This window comes from Nematocida ausubeli (assembly GCF_000738915.1).
Source record: "Nematocida ausubeli strain ERTm6 chromosome Unknown supercont2.1, whole genome shotgun sequence".
NCBI lineage: Eukaryota > Fungi > Microsporidia > Nematocida > Nematocida ausubeli.
The window spans coordinates 884,856-905,988 of NW_026515634.1; the positions used below are offsets into that span (position 1 = coordinate 884,856).

General features: G+C 34.9%; 13 protein-coding genes and 1 non-coding gene across 14 annotated transcripts; 8 read left to right on the forward strand and 6 right to left on the reverse strand.

Annotated features, from left to right (window-relative positions):
* Positions 1-208: 208 nt before the first annotated feature.
* On the reverse strand, positions 209-2,437 carry NESG_00558 (uncharacterized protein; the record flags this gene model as incomplete). Its single annotated transcript, XM_053048209.1, has 1 exon — positions 209-2,437. One exon carries the CDS (start codon positions 2,435-2,437, stop codon positions 209-211), a length of 2,229 nt encoding a protein of 742 aa, XP_052906034.1.
* A 454-nt stretch (positions 2,438-2,891) lies between these two features.
* Positions 2,892-3,569, forward strand: NESG_00559 (uncharacterized protein; the record flags this gene model as incomplete). The annotated part of the gene is made up of 1 exon (XM_053048210.1): positions 2,892-3,569. One exon carries the CDS (start codon positions 2,892-2,894, stop codon positions 3,567-3,569), a length of 678 nt encoding a protein of 225 aa, XP_052906035.1.
* Positions 3,570-3,916: 347 nt separating this feature from the next.
* On the forward strand, positions 3,917-3,989 carry NESG_00560. The gene has a single exon. It is a non-coding gene; the product is annotated as a tRNA-Lys (tRNA).
* An 853-nt stretch (positions 3,990-4,842) lies between these two features.
* On the forward strand, positions 4,843-5,703 carry NESG_00561 (uncharacterized protein; the record flags this gene model as incomplete). Its single annotated transcript, XM_053048211.1, has 1 exon — positions 4,843-5,703. The coding sequence occupies one exon, from the start codon at positions 4,843-4,845 to the stop codon at positions 5,701-5,703; it is 861 nt and encodes a 286-aa protein (XP_052906036.1).
* A 736-nt stretch (positions 5,704-6,439) lies between these two features.
* Positions 6,440-6,595, reverse strand: NESG_00562 (uncharacterized protein; the record flags this gene model as incomplete). Its single annotated transcript, XM_053048212.1, has 1 exon — positions 6,440-6,595. The coding sequence occupies one exon, from the start codon at positions 6,593-6,595 to the stop codon at positions 6,440-6,442; it is 156 nt and encodes a 51-aa protein (XP_052906037.1).
* A 55-nt stretch (positions 6,596-6,650) lies between these two features.
* On the reverse strand, positions 6,651-6,884 carry NESG_00563 (uncharacterized protein; the record flags this gene model as incomplete). Its single annotated transcript, XM_053048213.1, has 1 exon — positions 6,651-6,884. One exon carries the CDS (start codon positions 6,882-6,884, stop codon positions 6,651-6,653), a length of 234 nt encoding a protein of 77 aa, XP_052906038.1.
* A 1,060-nt stretch (positions 6,885-7,944) lies between these two features.
* Positions 7,945-8,577, reverse strand: NESG_00564 (uncharacterized protein; the record flags this gene model as incomplete). The annotated part of the gene is made up of 1 exon (XM_053048214.1): positions 7,945-8,577. The coding sequence occupies one exon, from the start codon at positions 8,575-8,577 to the stop codon at positions 7,945-7,947; it is 633 nt and encodes a 210-aa protein (XP_052906039.1).
* A 112-nt stretch (positions 8,578-8,689) lies between these two features.
* NESG_00565 (uncharacterized protein) lies at positions 8,690-9,313 on the reverse strand (the record flags this gene model as incomplete). The annotated part of the gene is made up of 1 exon (XM_053048215.1): positions 8,690-9,313. The coding sequence occupies one exon, from the start codon at positions 9,311-9,313 to the stop codon at positions 8,690-8,692; it is 624 nt and encodes a 207-aa protein (XP_052906040.1).
* A 1,225-nt stretch (positions 9,314-10,538) lies between these two features.
* On the reverse strand, positions 10,539-11,228 carry NESG_00566 (uncharacterized protein; the record flags this gene model as incomplete). Its single annotated transcript, XM_053048216.1, has 1 exon — positions 10,539-11,228. One exon carries the CDS (start codon positions 11,226-11,228, stop codon positions 10,539-10,541), a length of 690 nt encoding a protein of 229 aa, XP_052906041.1.
* Positions 11,229-12,564: 1,336 nt separating this feature from the next.
* Positions 12,565-15,408, forward strand: NESG_00567 (uncharacterized protein; the record flags this gene model as incomplete). The annotated part of the gene is made up of 1 exon (XM_053048217.1): positions 12,565-15,408. The coding sequence occupies one exon, from the start codon at positions 12,565-12,567 to the stop codon at positions 15,406-15,408; it is 2,844 nt and encodes a 947-aa protein (XP_052906042.1).
* A 992-nt stretch (positions 15,409-16,400) lies between these two features.
* NESG_00568 (uncharacterized protein) lies at positions 16,401-17,672 on the forward strand (the record flags this gene model as incomplete). The annotated part of the gene is made up of 1 exon (XM_053048218.1): positions 16,401-17,672. One exon carries the CDS (start codon positions 16,401-16,403, stop codon positions 17,670-17,672), a length of 1,272 nt encoding a protein of 423 aa, XP_052906043.1.
* Positions 17,673-18,861: 1,189 nt separating this feature from the next.
* NESG_00569 (uncharacterized protein) lies at positions 18,862-19,134 on the forward strand (the record flags this gene model as incomplete). Its single annotated transcript, XM_053048219.1, has 1 exon — positions 18,862-19,134. One exon carries the CDS (start codon positions 18,862-18,864, stop codon positions 19,132-19,134), a length of 273 nt encoding a protein of 90 aa, XP_052906044.1.
* A 521-nt stretch (positions 19,135-19,655) lies between these two features.
* Positions 19,656-19,943, forward strand: NESG_00570 (uncharacterized protein; the record flags this gene model as incomplete). The annotated part of the gene is made up of 1 exon (XM_053048220.1): positions 19,656-19,943. One exon carries the CDS (start codon positions 19,656-19,658, stop codon positions 19,941-19,943), a length of 288 nt encoding a protein of 95 aa, XP_052906045.1.
* Positions 19,944-20,379: 436 nt separating this feature from the next.
* On the forward strand, positions 20,380-20,799 carry NESG_00571 (uncharacterized protein; the record flags this gene model as incomplete). Its single annotated transcript, XM_053048221.1, has 1 exon — positions 20,380-20,799. One exon carries the CDS (start codon positions 20,380-20,382, stop codon positions 20,797-20,799), a length of 420 nt encoding a protein of 139 aa, XP_052906046.1.
* Positions 20,800-21,133: the final 334 nt, after the last annotated feature.

The window sequence follows — 21,133 nt, forward strand, 5'->3', positions numbered from 1 at the left end:
GTCTACTACTGCATATACTAGTATGTATTAGTGTATATTAGTGATATTCTGTTATAATTAGTATACTACTGTATATATTAGTGTGTATTAGTCTACTACTGCATATATTAGTGTATATTGGTCTATCCCTGTTGTAATTAGTATACTACTGTATATTCCCACTATAATTAGTCTACTACTGTATATTCCCTGTATACTCCCACTACAATTAGTCTACTATTCTATCCATGCAATATTTTTTTATTTTTTCATAAGAGACAAATGGATACTTTTCTTCTATAATATTAGATATATCTTTAATAATAGATATATATAATTCAAGGTTATTAGTAAGGGGGTCTCTGGTGGTGATATTTTTAGTGAAATTATTATGACTAGCAGTGCAACTATTACTGTGATCATGAGTAGTGAAGGTATTAGTATACTTACTAACACACTTATTATTAGTCACATTTTCAACACACTTATTATTAGTCACATTATTAACAGGGAAGTTATTATTAGTCACATTTTCAACACACTTATTAGTAAACTTAGTATTACTACATATACTATGACTAATATTACTACAATTACTTGCTCCAGATACATTATGACTAATATTACTACATATGCTATGACTAATACTACTACATATATTATGACTAATATTACTACAAGATATATCCTTATATAACCCAAGGTCTAATAGTCTTAATAATTCCCTGTGTACTTTACTTAATATGTGGGCAGGTGATTTTCTTATGAGATATTTAAGTGTAACTGATTTTATTCTTTTTGTGAGTACTTTTGAAAGGGTTTTTGTTTTTGTTTTTATTTTTATTCTTTTTTGGAAAGTGTCTATTTTTTTTATTATTTTATTATTTATTTTATTAATTATTTTGTTAACAGTTTTTTCTGTTATTTTTAATGAGAATATTAGGAAGAGAGTATCCTGCCATATATTACTTGTTATATTGTGCTTATATAATAATATTATGCAGGATGCACTCTCTGGGAATAATTTTGAGAAGATTCTTTTTATGTGGATTCTGTCTCGCATTTCTTTAACTGTCAGGTTCTTTGTTTTCATTTTTGATTTTCTTTCTTTTTTTATGGCAGTTATAATTTTATTTGATAATTTCTCCAGTATCTCCAATGGGAATATTTCTTTTTTTTTATTTTTGAATATATTTATATTATATATCTGATTTATTGCTTTTATGGCAAGTTCGATTCCCTGCACTCTTTTTTTTATCTTTTTCTCCATGTGGTTTAAATGGTCATCTGCCATTATATCGTTGTATCCTTTGAATTCTTCATGGAATATGCTTCTTACCCTGGGTGCTGACCCTTTCCCAAAGAATTCACTGCTTTTTCCACGTGGTATCCCATTTTTATACGTATTTTGCAGTAATTTCATGCAACCAGGCAGTAATAGGCGTATTCTACGCAGTATATCCTTTGTATTTAGTGTATTATTAGTGTATTCTGTTGGATTTAGTCTATCTGTTGTATTTAGTGTATTCTCATTAATACTGTAGAATTTAGTCGTATTTATATCTGTATTTATATCATTGTAAGGGGGTACCATTGTATATTCTTGTTTCATGTCTAATGTATATTCTTGTGTATAGCATAATCTGTCTATTTCATTGTATATTTCACTGTAATTAGTCATATTATTAGTATTCTCGTTGTAATTAGTAATATTAGTGTTATATTCAGTGTAATTAGTATAGTTAGTATCATATCTGTTACAATTAGTCAGGTTATTAATATATTCACTGTAATTAGTCTTATTCTCACTATATTCACTGTAATTAGTCTTATCTCTGTTATTATTAGTATCCCTGTTATAATTAGTGTTATCCCTGTTATAATTAGTCATATTCCCACTATTCCTAATATAATTAGTCACATTCCCACTATCTCTGTTACAATTAGTCATATTATTAGTATCCCTGTTACAATTAGTCTTATCCATATATTCTTTATACTCTGTATATTCCTTACTAATTGTATATTCTAATATATCCTTATATTCCTGTGATATTATTATATTATATAATATATCATATTTATCTTCTTTATATAATATCTTATTATATATATTATATAATATATACAGTATATTATTATATATATTACATATATATATATTATATAATAGTTCATATATACTGTGTATATATAATATATCCTTAATTATCTTTCTTATTATATATATATGTGATATATCTAATTGTGTTAGTAATAGTAATAGTATTAGTATATTAACTGACTCTGTTGTATTTTTATCTAATATATTAATAATATTATAAATGTGTTCATTTGGAATATATTTATAATATATTTTACTGAAGGGTTTATTATTTATACTATCTGGTGTGAGTATTGTAGTGTCTGTTGTAATTAGTATCTTATTAAGGATCATATGGATATATTTATCAGGCATATATTATAATATATTCTGGTATATATAGTTTATGGGTCCTTATTATATTAATAATAGACAGGATATACAGGGATAGACTAATTATAGTGGGAAGGGTGAGTTAGTTATAAATACAACGTAGATAGACTAATTATAACAAATTACAACGAAAAGGACCAATTACAAGAGGAAATATAAGTTAGCCACAAATACAGTAGGAGATAGACTAATTATAACAGGAATATACAGAGATAGAATAATATATACTAATAATACATTAATTAGTCTACAATACAACACAATATCACTAATAATACACTAAATACAACAGTATATTAATAATATTTTATCAATAAAATAAAAATAAAACCCTTCACTTATCTCCCATATAATATATAATATATAATAATTTAAACTGTACACTTTATATTTTTATCTATATATTCTCTTTTTATCTTTAAATATATAAATAAATATGAAAATATTCCATACAGACAGAATATTCTTTATAATTAGTACATTCCTGCTGTTCCTTAATGAGACCGTATATACACTGACTATTTCCCTGATTATTTCATGCTACATATTCATGCACACCCTAAGTAATAAGGATGCAGTCACAGTGGCCCTAATTACTACTAATATATTTATGCATAAATATATACAGGAATCCAGTCATATACACCTAATGACATGGTGCTTTATATTAGCAAGAATAATTAAGCCTAATAATTGCTGTATTAAATATAATACATATATATCATATATTAGTCTATTTATATCTGGTGTATGGTCTATATATACATTTATATCTGGATTTGGACTAGAAAGAAGTATAATCAAGGGATGTACATTATTCTGCAGTATGTGCCCATGTCCATTTATCATAGGAAGACCACTAATTAGTAGATATATATACACAGGCAGACTAACAGAGACAGAAGGACGCAGTATACTTAGACTACTAGATATATGGGGTATAATATATAACAGTATTATGATTATAATAAATATATTTGGGGAATGGATGGGATTCGAACTTACCCCAGGGACATCCAGTTTTATAATGGTGCACTCCACAGGGGTCACGTATTATATAATGTGGGCAAAGATGCGTAACAGGGATATACAGAAAGAAAGGGGAAAGAAATAGGGAGTAGACTAAATATTGCGGGGGTAGATAATAGTAGACTAAATATCACTAAATATAACAGAATAATAACAGACTAAATATAACAGAATAATAATATACTAAATACAATAGAGAGTATAATATTAGTATATATTACAACAGAATATACAATAATTAAAGCAGAATATACACTAAATACAACAGAATATTCTAAATACAACATATCCTTAATAAATACAACAGAATATCCTAATAATACAATAAATACACCAGAGAGTATAATATATGTATAACCAATAAATATACCCTATATTTAACTGTATCTAGTTAGACACCCGAAAATATGTTTATTGAGGGACCCTGGTATAACCCGGTTAGCTCAGTCGGTAGAGCATTGGACTTTTAATCCAAGGGTCGCGGGTTCGAGTCCCGTATCGGGTGCTTTTTACCATATTACATACTCTATGATATATTTTTACAGTATCTCATAACTAATTCTTCCCTTATAATACTCCTGTTGTATCTGTGGATTATTTCCAATAAGAAGTCTCTTTGTCTTTCATGAAAATAAATTATTAAAGAGAAATATTAGGGAGATATATTAGAAAACTAAAGATAAATTCATCTAAAATTACTACTATAGAGCCATTCACAGCAGAGGCATTAAAGGGAAAAAGTAACAAGACAATTTAAGAAACAAAAATATCAAGATACACTAAGATATAACCAGACACAATAAGATACAACATAAATACAATACACTAAAACACACCATAATATTATCTATATATCCCTCTATATTCCTATACTACCTCACTTCTATTTCTATGACAAATTAGTCACATAATATTATAGTGTGTTATAGTGTATTATGGTGTATTATGGTGTATTATAGTGTAGTAGTAATTTCAAATTATTTTCTATCTTTAGTCTCTCTCTATACTACTGTACTACTATACTACTATACTACTATACTACTATAGTATTTTTTAAATTATTTTTTGTCTCCAGTGTATACTATAATAGTAGTATTTTTTGTTTCTAGTCTCTATACTATTAGTACTAGTACTGTAGTATTTTTTAAAATATCTTCTTTCTTTAGTCTCTCTGTACTATACTAATAGTAGTACTGTAGTAATTTTAAAATATTTTTATCTCCTGTCTCTAGTCTCTCTAGTCTCTATATACTACAGTACAATAGTACAGTACAACAGAATATATAATAATATACAGAATAATCAATCTGATTATTGGGTTATATTTAGGTATATAATACGGAATATTTTATGTATTTATGTTTTATCCAAGTGTTTTCGTATGTAAAGATAGCCTGCTGTATAGAATGTATGTACATTCTTGCTTGAGACGAGTTAATACTGCACTTCCTGTTGACTTACTGGGTGCATGCCTGTCTGCTGTTGATGGGGATAATTTATCCTTGCGTTTGCAGTCTCGCTTGATGATCTCTATTGTGACAAGTCTTCTGGTGCATTACAGGCAGGCACTTTCTTCTTTAGTCCGGGTTATCTCTAAGGACACGTCTACTGAAAGGGAAGTTCATAATAGAATATACAGCAAGCAAGAAATAACATACAATTACAACATGGATGTACTTTGCAGTGTACTTAATTATCAAGCGAATAAGACTGTAGTGCAAGAAGAAATAGAGTGTGCCAGGGGGAGTGCAGTATTATCTGAAGGAATGGGGTCCTTTCAGGTGCAGATGCTCTCTGAGATATATTCTGGGCAGATAGCAGAGGAAACTGTAAGAAGAATTGATGCGCCTGTGAAAAAAGTAAAAATAGACAGAAGGATAGATGTGCCTGGGGAGATGATTTTAGGAAGAAGTGTGCCTGTGGTAAGGTGGTACCAAGGGATGGTAGATGCAATTATGAAAAGTATCCCGGAAGAAGATCAGGAATATATTGCAGATATATCTTCAATTGAAGCACTAAGAAGGTACTCTTCTGATACGTATATGGATGATGCAGTGCACATGGACAGAAGCATATCAGTTCATGGAAGAATAAGCAGCATAAACATCCCAACAGAAAACCAAAAAATAATTGACTTTATAAATCTGCTGCATGAAGTAACAGAAGGAAATATAACTGCAATACAAGCAGTGCCATATGGGAGGATAATAAGGATTTGATTTGGGCAGAATTACAGTTATATTCTTGAGTGTATTTACAGTTAGATTATTGAGTGTAATTGCGGTTAGATTCTTGAATGTAATTACAGTTAGATTTAGGGTATAAATTTACAGTTAGATTTAGGGTATAAATTTACAGTTAAATTTAAGGTATAAAATTACAGCCATATTTACAGTTATATTCTGGGTATAAATTTACAGTTAGATTTAGGGTATAAATTTACAGCCATATTTACAGTTATATTCTGGATGTAATTTCGGGTTATATTCTGGGTATATTCTGAGTATTATAGAAGGCGCCTGTAGTACTCTTGTATAGATGCCTTACTAGTGAATAAATAGTCATCAGTAATAGATGGATTTATGACTTCATTATTCTGTGATATATAGTTTCTAACAGTATTTTCTTGTCAGTCTCTTATCACAGGCATTTTCTTGTCGTTGATTTTATTATCCCGAAATATTCCGAATATAAGCAGCATAGGAATGCCTTGTGAGAGAAAATAAATTATTTATTGCACACCAACAGTAGACTAATTACAACAGAAATATACGTATATACATAACAGTAGACTAATTACAACAGAAATACACAATAATATTACTAATAATAGACACTATATACATACACTATATGCACTGCAAGAAAATATTATATAATCAAGCAGATACGCCCTTGCATACACTGAAATATATCCCAAAATATCTGAAATACTCACAAATCTAAATATGTTACTTACATGTAGTTCCTTTCATACAGGCTCTTTACACTTCTTCCTAGTAAGGGATCTTCTAGTAAATCTGAGACTGTGTAGTATTTTATATTATATTCTGAGAAGGCTTCATCTTTTGTCATTCTCTCTAGCTTTGCAAACAATGTCTCTTTGTCCATAAAAAATAAGAAGAAGAATTCTTTATTGAAATTTCATGCCTTCTTGCAGGCGACTTCAAAAGCCTCCCCGTAACCTCAGCACCAAATGGATTGTACTTTCCTTTTGTATGTTGTAGTCTGCAAGGGTTCTCCCATCCTCAAGCTGCTTTCCTGCAAAGATAAGCCTCTGCTGGTCGGGGGGTATTCCTTCTTTGTCTTGGATTTTTGCTTTAACATTCTCGATTGTATCGTTGTTATCTACCTCTAGTGTAATAGTCTTACCTGTTAGTGTCTTCACGAATATTTGCATGAAAACAAACAATTTCCACACTATTTGTGTTTTATCTGACTACTTGTTAAGGAATGTGCCAGTCAAAATAAAGCCAGAATGGCTTGTCCTACACATGATAGGATGCAGTGCACCAAGTGTACTCTGGTACTCTCTGTAGAATATTTCTCTTAAGTCTAAAAGACAGAATGCTCTATTGCTCATCATTGAATTAAAGAGATCTAGAATGCCTTCTTTTGCTGTGTGGTGTATTATAAAGTCAACTGGGCCTCCTGATGTAAATGTCTCTGGAATTGTGCTGATTATGTGAAGTACTTCTTCTGGCTTATATTTATCCCTTTGTGCTAGTACTAGAAGAAATCCCTTCCTTCTGTCTTGCACTTTAAAATTCTTCTCTTCTGTCTCTATTGTGCATTTTAAATCTTCTGTCTTCTTTATACTCTCTGTCTCTTTTTTGTCTTCTGCTTTAGTGTTTTCTGTATTCTTAAACAGAGTTTTATCGTGTGGTGTATACTGGGGACAGATATATTCCATGACTTCCATGGGGTAGCCAAGTGCCCCTAGGACGTGTATATCTTTAGTGTGGCCTTCCATTCTGTATAGATTTTGTGTTCCCCGGGCTGCCGCCACGGCTGACAGGATGACGGATTTGTGGTCGTCCTTTACGACTACGCACTTAGTTCCAATTGCATGGAAGAGGATCTGGCTGACTGCTTCGTGCGAGACAGATAAGTCTCCCTTCTGCAAGTACATTGCGACTATACCCGGGAGGGTTGGGACTGTAAGCACAATTTCTGTTGAGTGTTTGGCAAATTTCTTCTGTGCGTGCTTTCCTGTGGGCTTCTCTGTGGGCGTGCACTCCAGAAAGGCATTCTTGCTAGGGGACCACACGAGGGGCGTGTTGAGTGGGGCGTGCATGAGGGCAGAGACAGGGAAAGTGCCTCTTCTTCCCAAGGAAAGAGTCCTTAAGGCGTCTCTCTTCATGCCTACGCACTTAATGGGGCCTTTGTCTGCTGTGTGAATAAGTACCCATGTGTCTTTAGTAACTGTAGCTTTCATAAAAAATGCGGAATTTTATTTATTATATCATTCTCTTAATGAGATCATCGAGGTATCTACCGCGATCTCCTGTTGATCCTCCCTCAGTGAAGTCTTTTATCTTTCTTCCGCCGAATCCCTTTCTTGGGCAGCTTAGCTTGAATGGACTGAGCCACTTGTTGATTGCAGATGCGTCTGATCTGTTTCCAAGATAAAGAGCCTCTACAATGTCCTCAAGGGTCTCTACAGCTCCTCCGAATTTAGTGAATAGCAGCTCTTGGGTAATGTTTACTGAAGATCCGTTGTATCTTCCAAATCCTCTTGTGTAGATGAGCTTTCTGATTGTTTCAAGGGAAAGAGTTCCGTATGCAACGTATGCTCTGACTTTCTGGAGGAGAGACTTGGAGGACTTGTTGTTTATGACGAATGTTCCGGTGTTGACATTTCTTAGTCTGAGGGTGTCAAGTGCGCACATGACATCTGGGGATGCCTTGTTGGAACTTCTAATTCTAACAACGAAGAAGAATGGCACTTCTGCAGGGACGTATATGGAGTTGTTCTTTTCTGCCTGTTCCTTCTTCTCTGCTTCTTCTTTTATGAAATCCTTCATTCTTCTGATGGATGCAATTGTTTTACTTTCTACTTCACTTGTAGTTAGCTGGTGCACTTGGTTCATTGCAAGGGCAAAAAATAAAATTATTTTGAGTGTTTTTTGTCAGTTGAAACAGACAGACTCTTTAACAAGCACAAGCCATGCAGTATTTTATTGCGCAGAGTGTGGGTGTCTTCTATAGTTCATCGATCTTATCCATGTCAGCTTGGCTGATTCCAAAGGCTTCTGTGAACATACTGTGGGATAGATTGAAGGACTGCCGGATGTGGTGCTGCAGTGCATTGAATGCTTCTGCCCACTCATCGAGGTCTTTTTGGACATTTGAGAGCTCTTCCTTGAGTGAGTCTATTTTAGCAGGGTCATTCTCGCTCATTACTGCAACTGTTTGGTTTACGCTTTCAAGCTCTTTCTTTTTTTCTTCCAGCTGCTTGATCATTTCCTCTCTCTCTGGAGAGGATCTATTCTCTTTGAGAGTGCTAAGCTCGTCTGCAAGAATCTCTTTATTTTTGGAGAGAGATGCATTCTCATCGATAAGTTTTCTTACTTCAGCTTCTTTGTGCAGTTTTAGATCTGAGCGGAAACTCCAGTAGTACTTTGTTGCTCCTACTTTTTTCTCTTTTGCCTTTCTCTCTGAAATGAGTATGTCAAGCACCTCCTTCATGCTCTGCGGCACAACTCCCTTTTCCTTCTGGCATATCTTCTCCAGGTCTTTCATGTTGAATACGTCATCCTTCTCCTGCAGCAGGCTAAGGACACGCTTTGTTTTTTCCTCCATTGACAAAGGCTTGGCTCTGCTCATGCTGCAAAATTATTTTTAGACGTACTTATAGGCCGATAAAACTTGGGGTATTCAGTGCCTGCTGCATCCAGAAAGAGGCAGATACCCAGGATATAACCCAAAATAACCCGAAGCAGTGGAGTGTATGTAGAGTGTGCAGTGTAGTGTTTGTAGAGTGTGGTGTTTCATATATTTATTCAGTTACAAAGAAAAGAGTATTTTTGTGCTGATGCATGTAAAGTGTTTATGTAAATAAATACTCAGATATGTTAGTGTGGATTGATTCCTTAGAAAGCTTGTGGTGCAGGAGAAGAGGGAATAAAGCATAATCCGGATATTTGTATACAGTATAACCCGAATACGTTGTATTTAACAGGCTTGGTTACTTAGTCATATTATATACGCATTTTACGTCTTGCATGAGTATTTCATAAAAGTCTTTGCTCATACTATGCATCGCGTATCTTTTATATTTAAGAATTTCAGTGCACGTGTTTAAATTATGAAACCCAGACAGGGACTAGTGAATAGAAGGGGACTATTTTTATGCAGATTCTTAAAGTGCAAAAATAACCTAAAGAATTGAATAAAAGTGCTGGGTTATATGAAGATACTATTAAGCTGTATTATTTATGCAAAAGTGAGTTATTTCGGGTTATATAAACAGCCAAAAAACTTAATGTTTTGTTTGTATATCAAAACTGCATTATCTTTGTTATTTCTGATATGCATTCTGCTTGATGCTAGTTAGAGCATAAAACAAGTGAGTTTATTTATTCTGAGTAATTCGGGTTCTGGTTATTTTAGCCTCTTATGTTCACTACAACTGGGTCTGTATACAGCATAAAGAAGAGAATTATAAAAGCACAAAATATATGTGTAATTTTATCTGGATTGAATTTGCTTCTTTTCTTTCTATTTCCTCAAGGAATATGCATACAAGCAGTCTTACCAACCTAGAATAAACAAAAATACCGCTTATAGGTAGATTTAGCCAGAAACCCCGGAATTTTATTATTTATAAAAGAGGCCAATTCGGGGGTTTTGAAGAATTTTCCCAAAAACTAGAATATAATGCCATTGCATAATCTAACGTGTTTTAAAGACACTTCTTCCATCCAGACATTTTTAATTGCGAGATATGCTATATAGAGAAGTGTCTCCAAGAAATACCCGCTTGCTCTGGCTTGCATAATGGTGAAGTCTAGAGTGCATATCTGAGGAAGCAGACAGGCCACTGGATATTCTATGGGAATGAGTATCTAGGAGTTGGAGTATTATGGGGCAGACTCTTTTTTGCGTCTTCTGAGGGAACTGGACCATTTGGAAGGAAGAAGGTTTGGGGCAGCTCTTGTGATATGTATGGGCTTGTAGTGCTCTCTGCTGTCTTCTGGTCATACGACACATTCACCTTTTCCATTAAATCTGTTGTATTAATACTGATGCTCTGCTGCATGTTCTTCACTTTCTGGAAATTCCCAAGATTTGTCTTGTCCACTTTCCATATCTTCAGACTGTTTCCAATTGCATCAAACATGCGTATTTGTATAAAGCAGATACTATCTGCTAGGAGTGCTGCATAGTACTTCTTTGGCTTTGTTTTTTCGCCGTACTTCGTTTTTATTTTTTTGTACAGTGTCTTAAAATAGACAGGCTGGTCTTTTTCATTTAGAATTAGCACTGCAATATCTTCAATTTCGTAGAGGTATTTGTCCGAAGGAATAGGCAGCGAAAGAATGAAATTCGCGCTGGGTAGTGATATCAGTGTGTTTTGAATTGTTAGCAGTTCATCGTCCATGATCCATGTTTTCCTCTTCCCATTGTACAGCACAAAATAAGTGTCTATATCATACTTGCACTGAATTTGTATTTTGAGAGATAAAGATCGGATAGGAATTGATAGCTCGTGGTAAAGCAAGCACCCAATAGAATGCATGGTATACCAAATAAATGAAATATAAATAGCATATGAAATCGATCAATAAGATATAAGAGTAATTAAAATGCAATAAAGCTCTTACTTTGGCTGCATAAACAGTCTGCAAGGCATAAACATAGCCCGGGTGTTTTTTTTGCAACTTGGCACAGCCTAGTAGATGTGTTTTGCTTAAAAAGTTCTCTGGCAGCCAATTTATTTTCGCATTGTAAATGAGTAAATAAAAGCATACAGAGTGTTTTAGTGGCGCAGGTGAATCAAGCTTCTCTATATGAAAATTCTTCTTTTTCTTGCATTTCTTCTTTTAGACTTGCATGTCTTCTAGAAGCCTGGGGAGCATGAATGTGCTGTGTTTTATGCACGGATGGAGTGAATTTGGATGCACGCGTGTGCATAAATGCAAGTTTACATTGCACTGCAGAGAGCAAGAATACAAATAGAAACATAAATTATAGAGTATAGTATATAAAAATACAAAGTAATATAAGACTTTATTATATAAATGAGAATTCTTTGGTCACAGAGACACACATATACGTACAAGAAGCAAAAAGAAACCAAAAACATGAGCTGGTCAATAGACCGTGTTTCTTTGCTTTTTGTACTCTGCGCGTGTAAATATACTATTGCGCTGACTCTAAAGAAATGTCAGTATGCTATAAATAACCTTTCCCAATTATTGGTCTAAGCCACAAGTAAGATTTAAATGTGCTGCATAAAATTAGCAGAAATATATCCAGAGTGGCCCGAAATAGTCTAAGTTTATTCCTAATCTATGCATACAACCAGTGTGTAGCAGTCTAATTTTCTGGAAATTCTGGGATGTATTTTGGTGTTTTCTTTGAAGTGCAATCCTGATATACTTGCTTATTATTGTTAGTTTTATTGCCCTACTATTTACAATATTTCTTAACTACTAAGCCCATTTTCTCTGAAGCATTAGACTTTTTAATTTATTTTTACTTATAACTAAAATTGCGTGTTTGTAAATAACTAATTTTAATACAAAAACAAACAAAAGATGATTGTTGACGTCTAAATAAACACATTCGCATGTTTGGCCAAAGTGGTCTAAACACCTTCAATACATAGAGAAGCCCAGCAGAACATGCCGCTTAAATGCAAATTATTCGGAGTAGGAGGATGGCGTAATAAAACTACCATGGATAACAGCAAGCTAAGAATAGTTTATGCAAGAATACAGTAAAAAAAATAAATTTTATAACTTAAAAAGCATAATCTGTTTGTTTAATGTTTTTAGAATGAAATTTTTAATTAAATACACTGATCGTTGAGGGGTATTTAATAGAATAATTTTTAATATTCAGAATTTAAAATGCTACCATCGATAAAAATAGTAGGTTTAGTGTCGCTTGTACTTGGTGCGTCGCTTATAGCAGGTGTGTATTTGCATAATGCAAATACTTCTAAAAAAAAGGCTGAAGCCCCAAGGATAGCTACCATTAGAAATTACCGCAATAATGCATATAAGAACAAGAGTACAGAAGAATTTATAAGCCTAAATAGGCCAGATAGTGCAGTGTATATGCCAAATATGGTCAAATGTGAAGACAGTTATTCTAAAATGTATCCAAATTCTAGCGATTCAGACGATAGAAGGAATAATACGGACATTAACCAAAAGAAGAACAATGTATGTTATGGTGCGAATGAAATATGCATAGAGAATGTGCATCTATCTAAATATGCAACTAATACAAGAATTCAGAATCCACAGTCAAAGGAACCCAACTATAATTCTAAAGATAGAGAAGTACAGCCACAGCCCAATCTTAGTATGTCCGAAATTATAGAAAAAGCCCGGGCTATTGCACAAGAACTACGCCAAAATCAAGAACAATCCAATTCTAGTACAACTAGTACACCTAGTACAACTAGTATACCTAGTGAATCCAGTGCATCAAATGCATCTAGTACAACTAGCACACCTAGTATAACATCAGATCTACCGCCTATATCTACTAAAGCTGAAAATACTACTAAAACTACAGGTGTATCCATACTCCAGCAAGAAGTACAACCGAATGTCGGTACACCAAATAATCCTCCTATAGAAGAAGAAGAAGAAAGTAGTTTGACCACTAAGATAATAAAATTGGGTTCGGATCTAAGGGCGAACGGGCTAATACTAGATCCAAGTGAGAATAATGACGATTTAAAAGAAGAAAGTGTTGAAGACCCCCCACAGTTAAATGTGACTAACCCCATCCCAACAGATGAAAGAAATTCTTTTGTTGCCCAACCAGAAATACTTTATATCCGAGAAAAGGGAGAGCCTCCACATACTAATGTGAATTCTTCTGATTCCCAACCAGAAATATTTTCTAACCCAGAAGAGAGACAGCCCCCACCTACTGATGTGAATCCTTCTGATTCCCAACCAGGTACAGTTTTAACCCCAGAAAAGAAACAGCCTCCAGAGACTGAAGAGAATTCTTCTGGTGGCGAATCAGAAATACTTTCTAACTCAGAAGAGAGACAGCTTCCAGAGACTAATGAGGAGAATTCTTCTGGTGGCGAATCAGAAATACTTTCTAACTCAGAAGAGAGACAGCCCCCAGAGACTAATGAGGAGAATAGTGATTCTACTAGCGTAAAAGCCAATGCAAAAAAGGCAAATATTTCAGTGTCAGACATTCTAACAATCCAAAAAGTGTTTACAGATAAAAGCGGGGCTAAATGGAACCATTTACTTCATGCAGTTGATTCGCCGAACAAAGATAGCTTGAATATATCTATAAACAAGTTTAATAAGTCAATGCAGGATCCAGTTATGCATATGCTGAGATATAATCAGTCATACATAGAAATAGTGAAAGAAGGCGATGCATATCCAAAAACTATCGATATGAAGAATTTGACGAATACACTAGGCGAATGCATCAAAAAGATAGAAAACCAAAATCATAATTCTGATGTACTCAGAAATATGAAGTCGATTGTATTCCATACTATACTCCTTAATTCACTCTTAGAAACCTCTAGCAAATCTATTTTAAAAGAGGGAGATATAATTTTCAACTTAAGAAAAGAGCTTGATAATGAAATAGAGAATACGGATAAACAACACAAACAAAACAAAAATATCCGGCAACCATCCAATTCTCAAGAACTAAAAAAAGAAAAAATTAAAGCAGTTTTGAATAAAGCTCAGGATCAACTGCAGCCGTGGAAGGAAGAATCTAAAACGCATGCAGAAGAAATTGAAAAGAGTGTTAGCGATTTTATGGAAGCACATAAAGATCTAGGTAATATAGATGATTTCAACTTATCTGAAATAGCTAATACGCACCAAGACAACCACCCACCAGCTGCAGTAACCCTGCATAATAAGACTTCTCCTAAAGAGTTTTTTTTATGCAATATAAAAAATCTTTTAGTTCCTAAAGATAAACAATCAGAAAACAGGAGAAGAGAAGTTAAAACAACTATTACTTTTGATGAAATGAGTACTAGAAGCAAGGAAAAAACCTCAGTTATATATTACTTATTGAAAGACGCTGATGAGAAAAGACGTAAACTTTCAAAGAACATTGGCTTTATTTTCTTTGAAGAATGTAGCGGGTTTATCTCAAGTTGCAACGCTTCCAGCCACGGAGGGTCTACTTTGAATCTCAGAACAAACAGATCTCTATCAGCTTCTAAACGCCACTCTGCCTCTGTTCCTGCACTGAACTCCATCTCTAAGACTTTGCCCGGTGGCGAGCTATATATACTTTCCCCGAATAAAATACTAACATTCAGTGCAAGTGTGCTCGCCAATATAGAGTATCTTCTAAGCAAGATTGAAAAGAATACAGAAGGAAAAGAGACTTGGTGCGATTCGCATACAGAGCTCATTGCATTGGTTAGATTTACAATGTGCATCTTTGCGAATGCTTCTCTTGAGCAGTGCAATCTTTTGGTGAACAATAGAGTGAACAGCAATATGTTTTCTATTGTATACAAACTCCTCTTCTACAAAAATACAGTAAGCTCTGATATAGTAGCTAATTATGAAAAAACAATCAATAAGCAGAAACATAGCATTGAGAAAAATTCTTACTTTGAGCACAATGGATTGAATAATAGAAATATCAACTTATGGGGTGCATCAGCTTTAGACTTAGAAAATGTGGACTACATTAAAAACATTTTAACGCGCAATAATAGAAAGTAAAATGCAAGTTTGAAAAAATAATTGTTGAGAATAAATACAATAGTTAGCAAGAGTGCTTTATTTGTAGAACTCTGCAGGCTTCTGGGAGGGATGTCTGTTTGTCTTTTTGCTTAGTGTGTTCTTTATTGTTGGCACATACTGCCTTTTTATATACGCATGCGTTCGTATGCTGCTTCTATTGACTTATCCATCTTTTGGAACTATTTCCTTTTATACGAGCAATTTTGTGGTCTTGGCGTAGAGAAGTGGGGATTTTACTCCAGTCTCTAGCCCGAATTACAAGCAGAAGGTGCATATGAATCTAGCACTTCAAATGTTTAAAGAAAAGCACTGCGTGCTGGCCACACAGGCTCTATACCTCTGAAGCCCACTCTAATACAGCATTCTTAGTAGCAGTGCTGGCTATGCATAGAAGAGACAAAATACTTTTGCAAACTATAAGTTATAGACAGTGCCTAGCGTAATATACTAAAGGAGTAATTTTGGAAGCACGTGCGCCAGATGAAAGAACGCTCCATTTAAGTGCAACTAAATGGCTTTACAGGTAAAATAAAAGCTGTTTAAGCAATTATTTCTGCACCTTTTGGCTATTAAGTCTAAGGCAATGTTGTTTTGGGCTAGGCTAGACTGCATATCGGATAGTTGCAGCTATGAAAGCACGCCCTAGAAAAGTATTTGTGCAAAAATAACAGGATGAAGTGATCTGATCTTTTTGGAAACCGCTGAGCTAGATATTTAATGCTTTGTAAAGAGCTTTATAGTATGCTGCAAGCAAAGGCATAAAAGAACATGATGCTGTGCGCTTCCTGCAGCAGATTTTTAAGTATCAAACCATCTAGAATGCCTCTGCTGCCCTGAAAAGTAAGACAAAAATAAAATTAATTTGAAATTAAATATCAGGGAACCAGACTGGCCTATTATTTCCATATATAGGCATTTTATTACCCAAATCATATAACTATATAAATAAACTTTGATGAAAAATTTTATTAATGCAAAGTGTAGCAAAGGAGAAAGGACTCTCAGTCTCACAAGCAGTATTCCCCATGATAGGATCAATCCTAGGATCAGGGATTTTAACACTTCCACGGGCAGTTGAATTCTCGGGTTATATGATATCCGGGCCCATTCTTGCCTTCATATCAGCGATATGCGCCTTTACCTTGTTCCAGCTCGTGCACTGTGCTAAGAACTTAGACGACAGCGATCCCTCGTATTTCAAAGTGTGCCAGAACACATTCTCTCTGCTTGGATACATAGCAGAAGGAAGTATTGGGGCGCAGGGCTTTGGCTCTATTTTTGTCTACTTCTTAATTCTTCGAGGATGGATCTCGGGCATGCTTGGGATCGAGGAGAAAATAAAAAGTTTTCCATACAATGTGCTGTTCAGCATAGGACTTATTCTTTTTCCAACGTTCCTAGCCATGCAAAAGAACCTGAAGAAGCTTGGAGTTATGTCGATTCTCTCCACTATTTCAGTTTCATTCCTTTCGCTTATTGTCTTAGTATCGGGAGCCCTTGCTCTTTTTCTTCCAGACAACAACATCAAGCGGGATGTGCTGAAGAAAACAACTAGCAGCCCTGCTGACATCTTTGCAGCGCTTTCATGCTACATATTCGGTCTGGGGTGCCAGCAAAACATGGTGCGTGTGTTTTCTCTTATGGAAAAGCCAACAAAGGCAAACGGTGCTAAAGTAGGCAGCTATGCAATTCTTGCTGCCTCAATTGCATACTTCCTGGTTGCAAACGGTGGATACATTGCAGGCGGAAACGGTCAAGACAGGTCCACTCTGGACATACTCATGGACAAGGATAGATACTTTTACAAGGTTGTCCACAGCAACTTTGGGCCCGGCATGGGAGATATGTACTTCTATTTGATTTCTTTGTCTAAGATGGCCATGTCGGTTGTGCTGCTTGGGGCATATCCTCTGCAGATGCACCCGACAAGAGACTCTGTAATCTCCTTCCTGAACTTATTGGCTAAAAAGCAGATCGAAAGCAACAGGCGGCTTACTGAGATAGCAGTTACTGGGGTGATAACCCTTGCAATTTTCCTTCTTTCCTTCGGTGACTTCAAGTACACCTTTGTAATGAACTTAATTGCAAACACTGCTAGCTGCTATATTATGTTCTCTCTTCCCAGCATTGCATACATTGCATCGCAAAAGAAGAAGCTTTCTTTTACTTTGATTTCATGGGGTATACTAGTAGGAAGTATTCTGTTCTCTCTTTTTGGAACATATAACTTATTTGCTGTATAAGTTTAGTTGATTTTATGCCGCCCACTAGACACGTGTGTGAAACTATAAATAAATAAACGAGTGCCAGTTTTCTTAGATTTTCTTTAGTCTTCTTTTTGTACACGGCATGTGAAATACTGCTGCAAGGTACGTATTACTGTAAAATTGCTGTATTGTGTGCACTAAGTCCTGTAATAGAGAAGGCCCTGCACATTCATTGCACCCCTACTTTTGCACTATTTATATGAGAAGACTTGCCTCCTCTAAGAAAGAATTCTGAAAAGTCTCATAGAAAGTTCTGCTGCGAACAGGCTCACTTGTATTAATAAACTCTTTTTATCCTCCAGATTAACAGCACCCAGCACAAGAACGAGCATATTTTGTTGTTTCTAATCCACCCCATGCATCTGCGACCAGATGCAGTGCATCTAGTGGTACGCGTTCTGTGAAATATCCTCGGAAGCACACTTCCTTATGATAAACACATGCAGGCGATGATGCAGCCTGCTCTATTAGCCAGCCATACACATAACTCATATTCTTTGCACAGCAATCCACAAGCGAGAATATATATGAGAATGCCTTCTTGCTTGATTGATATAACCCGAATATATTTAAAATATACTGGCCCAGAGCTCTGCAAAGCTGCTGTATACTGTTTGAAACCTCTGCCTGACAGTAGATAATTAGTTCACCCCAGATCTCTGGCTGCTTCTTTCGCTAAGTCTGACCCGAAATATTTCTATCTCTTATTAGAGACAGAGTCATGTGCTAGCTAATAAACAGCATGGATCATATTTGGGAGTATATAAGTTTAACAATAAAATAGCACAGTCCTTGAACTTGAGCTAGTTTGTGCGTGTATGTGAAGACACAGAAGTAATGAGATCTAGAACTGCCCGCTTTCCTAAATTATTTGAAGATAATTAATAGCTACCAAAAGAACTTCTCTTCTCTTGCAGTCATAAAGGTATATATATATGCACATATAAAAAGACTGCTGCAAAATACACCAGTGTATGCAAATTTTTGAGTTTGCCCAATGCATAAAGTGCTAGATGCATACGCGCACAATAAAAGAATGGTGCAGCACATGAATGCATATAGACATCTTTTTTCTATCAAATATATTTGGTTTGGCTATGCGCATATGCTTTTTCAGCAAAATATATTTGGTTTTTGTGTGTAAAAAAGTTATTTTAGGCAAAATATGGTAGATAAACCAAAGAAAGAGACGCTTTCCCAGAGAAGATACAGAATAATCATTGCTATCCTATACGGGCTAACAGTTGGTGGGATGTTTTCTATAGCGTGGTGGCTAGACAGCCTAGCAGAGCCTCTGAAGACGCAGGATGCCAAGAATAAAGACATATGTGTATATGTGGAAAAAAGCGAAAGTCCTAAAGACGATGATAAGATGGGTAAAATGGAAGGTCCAAGCACATATACATCAGATGTAGAGAAAACTGCATTAGGTATGTAATAAAAAAAGAATCATTGGATTTACAAAACACGCATAAATATATTTATAGAAGGCGTACATATGGCTTGAGAGCTTATTTGCCAAGATTGCATGCTGTGCATATAAATATACGGGCTGCAATTATATTGCATTTCATACTGCGCTCTATAACCCGAAGGTCTACAAAGAATTTCTTTTATAATTTTGCTTAGAAGGTAAGTGTCTAGTCCTCCTTATAAAGCTTTATTAAAAAGCATAACTTTATTCTCCAAAGAAAAAAGTACATCTTAGCACTCCGCATATATTTTGTCCTTAGGTAAGTAAAACACACTGCAAGCTGTGTGCACAAAATAACCGTGGATGGTCTTTTTGTTTATACTTTGGCTTTGAATTAAAGCATGCTAAATATACAAGCAAAATAAAATAGATGAATATTCACTTAGACCGTTTAGAAATTCACAAGATAGCCAACTCGACTTGCAATATATTTTAAACCATCTTTTGATTGTGCGGCGTTTATATATTTCTTTCTTTGTGGTAGCATGTCTAACTACCCATCGAAAGGCAAGACGCCCTGCCCAATGACAGCATTATACGTTCTGCTCTTAGCAATAGGTATTCTAATGATTTGGGCGAGTGTTCTTCTGTGCCGATTTATTCGCGCAGTCTCAGGAGGCATAGTGGACTCAATAGATGCTACACGTGAAGAAATTCAGGAGGAAATAAGTGCAATTTTATACGAAAGCATGCAAGGAAATCCTGCAACTGGCGAAGAAGCTGTAAAGCCACACGAAGATCATTCAAGTACACAGCATAGAATACCCATGTAAGCGGCCATACTCAGCAGGCATTTAGCAGCTTATTGACAGCTGTGAGAAGCATAAAGGCTTTGTGGGTGCAATGCATACACTTTTTCTTACCCAGACAAATACAGATAGTGCAAATTGGAAGGAAGAGCACAATATTTTACAAAATGTTTCTGAGTAATGGGTCTGCCTGCTCATGCATACACCAATATTGTGTCTTTCTGTGTTCTTTTAAAGAGCACAAATAAAGAAGCATGTTCTCTAAGGCCAACTGTTTGCCAGTATACTAAAGTGTTACTGCGCGGGAAGAAAAGACTCTGTTTTGAGGAAAGCCAGGCCATATACTACAATAAAGTATCTACGGCAATACGATGCAAAGAGAAACTGTCTTTATATACTATGATAAAAATGATTATTCAAGATATAAAATATTAACACAAAAAGAATAAAAAAAATAATAATGAGCGATGCATGCACAAACTATCTAATAATTAGTAATTCTTTAAACACACTAGGGATATATATTCTTCTTATTGCATTTATTTATATAGCAGTAGAATACCTACGGCGTACAGAAGATCCCCCACTCAGTAATACTTCTGCATCTTCGCATGAAGAAAATAGCAATGTAGAAAGCGCGCCAGATGTAGAAAAATTATCTAATAACATACTAAAGATAGAGCTGATCGATATCATGGATGGTTTGGATAAACAAGATAATGCAAAGTCGAGCAGCACAGAAGATGGAGTAAAGCAGAATGGAAAGATAAAAAGTACTCAGCTAACACTGAAGAAATCTATAGAGCCATCCTTCGAGACACTAAGCCCCTCTGCTGTGAAAAGGAGAAAAACTTTGGCTGGCATCAAACTAAACCTATAGTTTTGCAGGCTGCTTCTGATAAAGATGTTTCTACCCGAAAGTCAAAAAGAACAGTATTTTTAATTGCAGAGGCACTGGAGGTCTCTCAAAAAGATACTAAACATCTAGCCAAATAATAAAAAGCTGAAGTGAATAAAAAAGAAGAGTAATTCATATGGAGTTTATCCAAAATCTATCTGTCTCAAACAGAATTTGCTTTGGCTGATGGGATTTTATTTGCCTAACACTGTGGATTCTTTGTTTTTATTGTCTATCTATAGACCACTAGTAATTAATTTATCAGTAATATGTAATTACTAATAAACATAGCAAAGACCGCAATAGAAATATAAAT